This window comes from Pterocles gutturalis, unplaced genomic scaffold, assembly GCF_000699245.1.
Source record: "Pterocles gutturalis isolate BGI_N339 unplaced genomic scaffold, ASM69924v1 scaffold11777, whole genome shotgun sequence".
Lineage (NCBI taxonomy): Eukaryota > Metazoa > Chordata > Aves > Pterocliformes > Pteroclidae > Pterocles > Pterocles gutturalis.
The window spans coordinates 6,234-16,852 of NW_010112839.1; the positions used below are offsets into that span (position 1 = coordinate 6,234).

The 10,619-nt window shown below is 53.7% G+C and overlaps 1 protein-coding gene across 1 annotated transcript in view; it reads right to left on the bottom strand.

Annotated features, from left to right (window-relative positions):
- ZMYM3 (zinc finger, MYM-type 3) overlaps positions 1–10,619 on the bottom strand; it is a gene marked incomplete at its 5' end in the record, with an annotated part of 12,512 nt that continues 1,893 nt past the window's right edge. The window contains 13 exons of the mRNA XM_010074218.1: positions 1–354; positions 772–889; positions 977–1,231; positions 1,967–2,081; positions 2,548–2,699; positions 2,813–2,981; positions 3,396–3,499; positions 4,325–4,471; positions 5,031–5,205; positions 5,350–5,465; positions 6,065–6,233; positions 6,803–6,861; positions 10,610–10,619. The exon at positions 10,610–10,619 is cut by the window's right edge and continues 174 nt beyond it. Coding sequence (XP_010072520.1) covers positions 156–354; positions 772–889; positions 977–1,231; positions 1,967–2,081; positions 2,548–2,699; positions 2,813–2,981; positions 3,396–3,499; positions 4,325–4,471; positions 5,031–5,205; positions 5,350–5,465; positions 6,065–6,233; positions 6,803–6,861; positions 10,610–10,619 — 1,788 coding nt within the window. The remainder of the gene's footprint in view (positions 355–771; positions 890–976; positions 1,232–1,966; positions 2,082–2,547; positions 2,700–2,812; positions 2,982–3,395; positions 3,500–4,324; positions 4,472–5,030; positions 5,206–5,349; positions 5,466–6,064; positions 6,234–6,802; positions 6,862–10,609) is intronic.

A 10,619-nucleotide genomic window follows, 5' to 3' on the forward strand; every position in this document is an offset into this window, starting at 1 on the left:
GAGCAGGATGGGATGTCCAAGTCTGGTAATGACGAAGAGACAGCACTGCTGCAGCACCGTCCTCTCCCATGCTGCATGGCCCCTGCCCTGTAGCAGGAGGCAGGGATACCAGCTGTCCAGGGCTGGAATGCAGCCAGCCTGGCAGCACCTTGCTCTTAGTCCATGTCATCGTTCAGGCTGCTGAGGCGACTGTGCTCCTCATAGATCTCCCTCACGGCAAGGATGCGGTTAAGCATGCTCTCCAGCATGCTCCGGTCCATGGGAATGGCCGAGTACCAGAGCGGGGACTCAGCGATGCATGACCGTTCAGGCTGCAGGTAGAAGACATCGTTGCGGTTCCGCAGACTCTCAGGACTGTAAAGGGAGAGGAATGTGAGCCCTGGGATATCAGATTCAGGGGCTCAGAAAGCCTGGATGCCCTCTTGGTTATCAAGGGAGGCTCAAGGCTTGTCACAGACTCACATCCTTTGACAGGATGAGGACACAAACTGAGTCTGCAGCTCCTCACTCAGGACTAAAGCCCCTAACCAGTCAAGCACCAGGACTCATACTGCACACTCCTGCCTGTCTGGAGAGAGGCAAGTAGTGGAAGGGGCCAGAGAGAAGCATTCTCTCAACCATGGTGTGTATAGAAGCAGTGCAGACCCTGGCCAAGAATCAAGTACACTCAAGTACAAATGTTTGGAGAGCAGCAGCCACTCCACAGGGCCCCACCAAAACTGAGAGGTGGCCCCAAAATGGCACATGTCCCTTCTCCAGAGAAAGTCTCACCATTTGGAGAGATAAAACTCATAGAACTTGACTGGGCATCGGAGTGGGTTCATCCTGTTCTCCCGCTGCTCCAGCATCGGTACTTCCTCCTCGCGCTTCCGCTTTCCAGAACTACCATCTGCAGAGGGGGAGAGAGCAGGATCACGGCTGGGACCCAGTGGTGGAGGCAGGGAGAGGGACGCAGAGATGCTCTATCAGACCCTACCTCGGCCTTTCTTCTGCTTGGCAGGAGCACAGTAGCGGATGCTCACCACCTTTGTCATGCCACGGGCCGTGGTGCACTTGCGGGACTGGCGCACCACATTGGTGAAGGAGAGCTGCATGTGCTCCTCTGCTGTCTGCAGCCCAAAGAACTTGGTGTTGAAGAACATGAGGGTGTTAAGGAGCACGAAGGGTGAATAAACGCCCAGCTGCTTGCACTCCCAGAGGTGCTCCTCCTCGACACGTGAGAAAACTGTATCTGCAACATGCAGAAGAACCAGGTCACATCAACAGTGGCCTTGTGGCAATCCCTTCACCCTGCCCAGGCAAGCTCACTGCAAAAGACTGACACTTCACAACATCTCTTTTTCTTGAGGTTACTTCTCCAGAGCCATCAGCAGAGCTAGATGCTGGCTCCTGCCTAGACACACAGGTCCGGAGCCAAATGCCTCTGCCTGGGACAGCCAATATGCAGAGGTGAGGCTGGATCTATGAACAAACCACTGAGAAGACACAGCAGGGAAGGCAGCCCAGACCACAGCATCACGGAAAGCCTCTGCAGAGCTCTAAGTTAGTCTGCTCACAAGGCAGCAGCACAGCAACCCTGGCCAACACTTAGCACAGCATGCAGAGCTCACCCATATGCTAGGAACACAAAGGCATGGGCCAGCGTGCCTCCTGGCTTGGTATCCTCTTTGCCAAAGGGTAGAAACATCACTATGAAGTGTCGTAAAGATTCAAACTGTCCCAGCAGACAAAGCAGCTGTGCTCTGCTCGCAGCTGCCCTGACTCTGGGCAACAGAAGCTGCTGAGGCCTAAACCAGGCTGTCTCTGCTGGCAGTATGGCAGCACAACCCCAAGACACAGCAGGACTGTGCTGCCTATGCCAAGGAAGAGGGTTGAGACTGGGGGAGCACAATCAGACCAGAGGATCCAAGGCTAGCAGCACACACTGGGTATGTGTAGTGACTGAAGGCAATCTGGAGACACTTACTATTTGGTAAGATTGTGGGTTGCCAGCCGCTCAGGGACTTGTTCAGCTCCTGCACGAAGGTCAGGTAGTAAAGGTCTGTAAATATATTCACCATACGATTGTTCTCGAGCAGGTACTAGAAAGGACAGAACACACAGTCAAGAGAGACACGTCAGCACCTGGAACGCAAACCCTCCCCAGAGAGCCCAGGGCATACATACAGAGCACCCCTCCTTGTACAACCAGACCTGCAGGGCAGACTCCTAAAACCATGCACTTCCGAGGGCTGTGAGGAAAACCCCAGGACATGACAAAACAGACTTGGTGCTGAAGAAGGGACTGAGTCTGGGGAAATCTCCCAGCCCTCCTCAAGGATGTGCAAGAAAGGTGCAAGGCTGGGGAATAGCTGCCACCCTACCCAATGGGCTTGGCAACAAAGACCGAACCAGGTGGGCTGCTGTCCTGGGGTGAAGCACTGAAGGGGAGTCCGGTGAGCTTCTCTGGGCCCCCAGAAGGCAGAATAAAAGGTACACACTCCCCTCACCAGATCTGACCCCCAAGTCTGGCTGTGAAGAACTTGAGGGAAGTAAGCCCTCCCTCACCTGCTGGATGCCAAGGCAGAGGTAATAGATGCTGTCAGGTTCATAACGTTCTCCATTAGGCCGTGTTATCTCCTTGACAAACTGTGCCAGGCCATAGTTGAGCTCAGCTGCTGTGCAGGCCAAGATGTCCTCCTTGATCCTCATGGGCTTGGCTGTGGAGACAAGCGCATCAGTCTCAGACAATAGCCTCAAGGGCCAGGAGCACCTCAAGACCCAGGTTCTGGGACGTTTCTGCCACTCCACCCCATCCAGACAGGGCACTTACGGCCAAAACGTAGCTCCTCTCCCTTGCTGGTCTCTCCCCCTGCATACTTAGCTTGCACCCAGGACTTCCAGGCATTCACACCGTATGAGTAGTTCAGCACTGTGCAGTTGGGCTGGCTGCTCACTGAGTCCCGGGAGCAGCTTTCAGAGAGCACCAGACGCTTCTGCCCCTGCAGAGAGGTGTACTGTGAGACTGGACACCTACCTGGGACAGATGCAAGAGTCCCGGCCACCCCTCAGACCTGCTGACTGCCAGCTCATTCCCAGTGTGCCTGCACTCATGCCAGCAGGCATCCTTCTGCTGACAGCTAAGCCAGCAAGGCCCATTAGTTAGGAGGACCAAAGGCAGAAAAGAGACCAGCTCTCACATGACCCATGGCATTCAAAGCTCCTCCGAAGTGACAGGCAAGTATTTTCATTCAAGGAGTGTCCCACAGGACATGCCAGACATGCCCTGAAGGGAGAAGGCACAACCCCCCCAGCACACCAAAGCCTCTGTCACACTTCACCTCGTATGTCCCAGATGGCAGCTCCTACTCCAAACCCAAAGAACTTTAAGCAGACAGTACCTACGGAGAGCTCACCTTTCGGACAGCACGAGGCAGATCTTGCTCTGTGGACACATCATCTGGTCCCACCAGCCCACAGTCAAAGAGGAAGTCCACGCTGGGGTTGATGTCCAGAGGGTCTGAAAGGAAACACGGGCAGAAGGGCTCAGTTGAGGCTTTTCATGCTGTCCCTTGTGCTGGCCTGGTTCTTACAGCAAGATAAAGAGGGAAGATGCAGCCCAACGCTTCACATGCTCCACCACTGCCTGGCATGAACTTTTAGCTACAGCCCAACAAGGGAAATACAGATCTGGCAGATGATGCTAAGCATTCTCAGACTAACCAGAGCTTTATGTTCTCCCCTCTGATGTTTTTGTTTGTTTGTTTTTTAAACCTAAGGAACATTCCCCATCCCCTTGTGCCAGGCCAGCACTGGGGACAGCCTGGCACAGGCACCCCAATTCTCTGTCCTTTGCTGCTAGCATCCTTCCTCAGCACTTCTGTGAGGGAGATTCCTGCAAGTTCCAGCCTCTTCTTCCACCTTCTGCCTGCTAATGGACACTCAGGAATTCTGCCATCTCCCAGGATGTCATGCCCTGTCCAGGTCTATTGCCTTGCTGGATCCTTTGGAATCATCATCCATAAACACACCAGTGCTGCTGCCCTGGTCTTTGTGCTGTTAAAATCAGCTTCTCATTCCCCCTTCTTTGCAGATCTATGTCAGCAACAGGTCAGTTAGTCCAGACAAACACACGCTCTTTCAAAAGCGGTAGCCTCCTCACCCCTGATGTGAGCAGTCCTCTGCAAGACTCTCACTTCCTGGCCTCAAGCCTGGTCAGTCAGAGGGCATAGGGAGGTTAAATTCACACAGCTCTTAATGCTGCTGGCAACAGTTGGCTGAGGGCACCAGGAAGACCTTGCTGCAGCATGAGCAGCCCTACATCCCTGCTTCAGCCAGCTCTTACTCTTAGGGAAGTCAGCCTCCAGATCCTGGCCCGGCTCATCGAGGACATTTGCCATCTTGACAGCCATAGCCAACACATCATCCCGTGCTGGTCCAAACAGATCACAGTCCTCCAGGAGACCCTCTGCACTCTGGTTACTCACCAGGTCTGCAATGCAAAAGCAGATCATAAACCCAACTCTTAAGAAAGTCTTTTGTCTGTTTTCCCTGTGACAGCTGGAAAATAAGTCAGGCTCCCTGCAGCAGTCCTGTCCTCAGAGCAGCCCCACGACATCTGCACTGCCCAGCTTTCCCTGCACATTTGGAAACATCCATTTCCTTGGATGTTTGTCCTCTCCTCAGCCACAGAACTAGCCACTGGGGCTTGAGGAATGCACCCCAAAGTAAAAAGACCTGTGAGGTCAGGACTGCTAGTCTTCTGGTTGGGAAGCTGCTTTAGCTAACAGCCTGAACAGCCACCTGAATAAAAGTGCTGCACATGTGCCACAAGACTGGCACCCCTAAAAGGGACAGTGGCAGACACTGCTCCCTGCTGCAGCTCTTCCCCCCGGTACCTCCTCAGCAGAAGTTCAGGACTTGCTGTTTACCTGCTCCCTTTTTAAAAGCTTTGGGGGAGCTGCAATCCAGGCAGATGCTCTAGCTCCAAGAGCTGGCAAACTCCACATGATCCCAGCTGTTGGGCCTGACCAAGCCATGGCAGAACCTACCGCACAGGTCCGAGGAAGCCTTGTCTAGTTCCTCAGCCTCTGCAATCATCTCGGCCATGGCCAGGATGTCAGCCTCCAGGGGATTAGAGGGAATCTTCACCTTCAGCTCTTCAATTGTCTCCACAATCTTGTCTGTACTCTCCAGCGTGGTGGGCAGGAACATTGGCACAGGCACCTGTCGACAGCAGCACACCAGGCAGAAAACTGACACTCAGCTGACTATCATAAAAGCAGAGGCAGGAGAAGAGCAGCAGGGAGGCTGCAGCAAGGCATGATTGAGACAGTAAGAGAACATGAGCAGCTGGAGTGTGTCACTTACCGGGACAGGCATGGAGAAAGGCACAGGTACTTTCTGGCAGTACATATGCATAGGCACAGGTATGAAGATCGGGACGGGGATTGGCAACACAATCACCTGGGGCTTCCAGTCAGCCTCTGACAAGAGCAAAAGTACATCAGTGAGCTTGCTCCCAGCAGCTCCTACCCCCAGCCCTGCTGTGCACTGCCATGCCCCCAGCCATCCAGCACCACAACCCTCCCAGCCACCAGCTTCTGTGACTCATGGGCAGAGCTGGAGCAACAGCAAGCTAAACTGCCCCGTGACAAGAGGCTTGCCTTAGCCAGAGATGCAAGCCTTTCTCTTAAATGGCCCTGCTGAAAGCTCTAGTTGCCTTGCGTATGGTGGAGACCACACACACATGACCAACAGGAGCTACAGAGTGGAACCTGCTCAGCAGACAGCCTCTCAGACAAGCTGACGATCTCCAGAGGAATAGGAGTTGTCCCACAAGAGGTGGGATCATGCTGCAGTGCTCTCTGTGTCTCTCCTTTTGCTGATAATGGAAATGGTCTTCCTACCTCCAGCCCTGCTGGGCGTGCCCTGCACTGTCCTGAGACTCCTCAGCACGGTGCCAAACACCCAGCTGCTCTATAGAGCATTTCAAGCCAGATTCACATTTAGTCTGGAGCAGGGACATGCCACTTGCCTTTCCAGAACACCCTTGTAATCCTACAGTTATGTCTTGTTCTCCTACCTGTCTGACACCCTTTGGACTTCATTTCTATCTTGCAGGAAACGCCCCGGTTCTGCATCAGTGGTTTACACATGGCAGCTTTGTTTTTCCGAGGGGTGGCTGGAACCGGAGAGGCCGAGGGAGGTGGTGCGGCTGGAGATATCTGGGCTGAGAAGGTCTTTGCTGACACCTGAAGAAACACAGAAAACACAAGGTTTGTGTCCACCTAAGGCAGCACTACCTCTTCCCAACCATGGGAACAGATGGAGACTCCCAAAGCTCCTCCTGCAGTGTGGCAGTCCCCAGCACGCGCACACACACACACACACCATGGTCAGACCCAGCCAAAGGACTGCCAAGATGCTCCTGGCAGGGAGCAAGCCTGGGCGGCATCTCTGGAGCAGCTTCCAGGGAGCCTGGCACTGGTCACTCCTGCCCCACAGGGCAGTGGGGAACCCAGTAGGATAGCAACTATACCCAGGCACAGGGGAGCACTGTGCAAAAAGGAGCCAGTGCCACAGTGGCAGGCTGTTCAGGAGCCCATAACTGATTCCAGAGGAATGGTTATTCTCCTCCCTTGCAGGATATATGCTGATGCTCCCCTCCCTAGCAGCTCTTACCAGCTCCCACTACCCAGACATCTTGAAATGCATTGGTTGTAGAAGAATGAAATCTCCCTGAGCAATGGCACATCTGTCCTCTCTTTGGGGACAGCTCCTTTGTACTATCTTGCAAACTCCTACCTCCAACAGGCCTTACCATGTTAGTCTCTGTCTTCTGTGCGGAAGGGGCAGGAGGTTTTGGCTCTGAAGTCTGACCTGTAAGAGAAAGCAATGACTCTAAGTTCAAGAGCTCCTAGGCCAACAGGTCCCACTGCTGGGACTGGAGGTGGCAGCACCCAGAGGGCAGGGCCAGGCTCCCCAGAAACTGCTCTGGGCCACTCCAGCAACAGTTAACGTTTCCACAATCTCTAACCCTAGTAGCTCAGAAGACACTACAACTCTAAAATCAAGTCTTTCCCATGTAATTCTGTGCTCCCATGCAGTCCACCCCATCCCCATCACAGCAGGTCAGGAGAAATCCCAGCCCCTTGTAGAGAGAGGAATCTAGGGATTCATTCCCAGCTCTGCCTATTGGCTTGCTGTACCGAGCCACAGCCCCTCCCTGTGCCTCCATCTCCCCGCTACAAATATCTTGGCAAAGTGCTTCAAGATCCCTAGGAAGAAGGTGACAGAACTAGTAGCAGTGTTGAGATATCCCAGAAAGCAGAGAGACAGTTTTGCCCCAGCCCTAGGGATGCAGTCCATTCCCCTAAGGAAAGAGAGGATTGCCTGCAGGTAAGAGGCACATGTGGCAGACACTAGTCTCAGGTGGTGACAATATCACCCTGGCTTGGATGATAATTCCAGCTCATTTGCTCTGCAGAGAACCTGCCCCCATCTCAAAGGCTGATGAGCTAAAAGAGCACCTTCATCCAAGTCTCCCGTGAGCCCTGGTTATCCATGGGGCTGGGACAAAGAAGTGCCTTCTACAGCACTGACTAACCCTGGGCCATGCATGAAGGAGACACCTTCAAGGAGAGCAGCAGTCTCAGCACCCAAAGGGAGTGGCAGGTCCATCTGCACCTCCTACATACAGATAGGCTCTCCAGGAAAGACCCAGACTCCCAAAGGACCAACATATGGGCATTCATACTGTGCAGATTTGCTCTGTCCTGAGAAAATGCAGGACAGCTCTTGAGCAATTGGAGGCCCAGCAGGGTCCACTTGCTGACCACCACAGGGGGATGGGTAAATTCCAGTTGGAGGAAGCTCCTTAGCCTGCAGCTGAATATTCAGCCATAGGATCTGCAATGGTCTCATGGGTCCAAGAACTGCCCCGCCGTGACCAGCCCAAAGTGGATGGGCAGCAGGTGGCAGACATCAATGGCTTAAATGAGAAAAGACAAGCTATGGAGTATGAGCAGAGTTTCTGCTGCAGCAGAATCAAAAGCAAAGCTGACTGCCCCATGGGCCAATGATTTAGGACTAAGGGAAACAAGATCCTCCTGCCACAAAGCTCCATGTGCTACAAGTTCAGGAAAGCTGCAGCTTGTTCTTTACTCTCACCCCAACACCAGCAAGGAGCTCATTGCCTGCACCAACCGTGACTTTTGGCCCTCTATCCTCTTCAGCTGTATGGCCCCGTGCCGAGCCAGTTTCCCTTGGAGGTCTTTGGGAACCGTTCTGTAGCAGAAGCTCCTTAATCCCTCATTACACAGACTGTTTCCAGCAAAGGAATGGCCACTTTTATCATCAGCAAGCACTTTCATGATCACCAGGCTGGCAGCAGCCACTGAGTCAGAGGAATGAATGGTTTTAAGCAACCACTGGCTGCAAGAGAAGAAGCAAGTAGTCAGGAGCTCTGCTCAAGATGGGCCCGAAAACCAGGTAGTCCCTTGTGAGCTAGCAACACAGCTGCCAGGTCCACAGGAGACCCTGGCTGGACCACACAGAAGCTGTTCCTCACCATGCACTGACAAGCTGCTCCTCCCAAAATCCCCTGCAGAGCATGCAGTGCTGGAAAGCTCTCTTTGTAAGAATGTGGCAGGCTCTAGCTCCAGCACCCTTCCTTTGAAAGGTGAGCAGTATGCCACAGTCCCAGGACAAGGATGTCCACAGCTATCCCACACAATGGGCAGAGGATGGGTGGGCCAGAACACAGTGGGCCCAGTGCCACCAGCAGCATTCACCAAGCATGGCAGCTGCTGGGGCAGCCTGGAGCTTGTGCTCAGCTGAGCACTCATCACTGCTGACGGGCTTTTCCTTGGCTGCCCTCAGAGTCCTTTGCATCACAGGGTGCATGGAAAGGCAGCCGTGGCATAGCGAAGGGTGATGCCCCATGTGCCAAACAGCAAAGTTCTTGGGGGCCTCCAGAGACGTGGTGAAGGCAGGGACTCAGACTCTTGTGGTTGTTGGCTTTGGAGAAGGTACTTCTCAGTCTTGTGGTCCATGGCTCCCAGGAAACAATGGCCAAATGGTGCAAAACACACTTCTTTCTGCAGGCAGAGCTTGCTCACTGTGCCTGTGTCCCAAAAGCAGCATTACTTGTCCCTCACAAGTAAGATGCCTTGAAAGTAGAGGACAAATAGAACAGTATGGCTAGGGCTGTGGAATCACTCGGTGAGCTACAGGAGACAACAAGTTTAACACCTCTTCCTCCCCTGGGCAGCAGCCCCATTAAACAGGCTCCCCCTGAGCAGCCCTGGGCCAGCAGAAACCAACAGTTCCTTATCCAGGTCACTCCAGCATGCTGACACTTAGGCCATCACCTCACATGGCCTTTTATGGAGTGTGGCTCTTGGAGGGCAGGTTGGGACTCTCCTGGCTGGGGAAATCTGCTGCTTCCGGCAGAGCAGCTCTGCTTTGCTGTCTAAGCAGCACTGACATTCAGGGCTTCCCCCATCTTGCCATCAGCCCAGTGCTGTCAGGAGAGGAATCAGGAAGAGTCTGGAGATGGAGGACAAGGTCTCTCATGGGAAGGTCCTTGTCTTGGCTTCCCCTCCTTGGCACACCCTAGTCAGGGTTTTACACCTGATGAAATCTCAGGAGGGCAGCAAAGCCCTGAGCCTGCGATGCAGGTACCTGTTGAAGCTTGACGCACTGAAGCGAGTCCCACCATAAGCTGCAGGCATTTTAAATAGATGACACAGATTACCTAGAAGCTCCTGGCCTACGAAAGACCAGGCAGAATGAGACTGTGTGAGTGTCCGAGGGCCAAGCGATGTCTTGTCACTGCCACTATGAGCACCTTCCATCCTGAGGGACCCCAAAGCACTTTGCAATCTTCCATAAGCAACTGGCTCAAATGAATGACAGGAAATGGGGCAACAGGCAGTGAAAATCTCCTCTCCAGCTGGAACGCCATGGATGCAGAATGGGGTTATCCAGGACACAGGGTTGGCAACTCCCCAAAGCTGTAGCCATCTTTGGGTAAGTGGCAGGACTCCAATCTAACATCGCAAGACAGAGTGCCTCCAACAGCTCAGCGCTCTCTCAAGATCGTTCTAGGTTCAGCTCTGGCTGAGGAGATCCCACCTACAGCATCACCAGCACCACTTCCTGCGGCACCCTGCATTTTCCTTGAATGTTTCCCATCCAAGCACTGACCTGGCCCAATCCTGATTAGCTTATGAGATCTTAGAAGGTCACAGCTCGGAGGTGGTGTGGGGCTGCAGGTGGATTATCATGCCAAACCACGCTGTCCCCTAACCCTGTAAATTGAGCTCTCCGCTGGCAACATGAGGATGTTAAATCCCTGAGTATCCTTGCTAATAGTGTGAACTACAGGCAGCACGCTGGCACCGTCTCCTCCCGTCTGGGCCCTGTGTGTCATAGAACCATAGACGTTAGAGATGGAGAAGCCCCATTAGGTCCCACTCCGTCCTTTCCCCCCCAAGGGCCAGTGCAGGATTGTTCCCTAGCGTCTCATCCAGTCCCAGGCAGGAAGCTTCCACCCCTCGCTGTTCAGTCTTCCCTGTGTCTCTCGCACTGAGCTATGCAGGTCCCCTCCCTCCCTCCTACTCACTGTTCAGCAG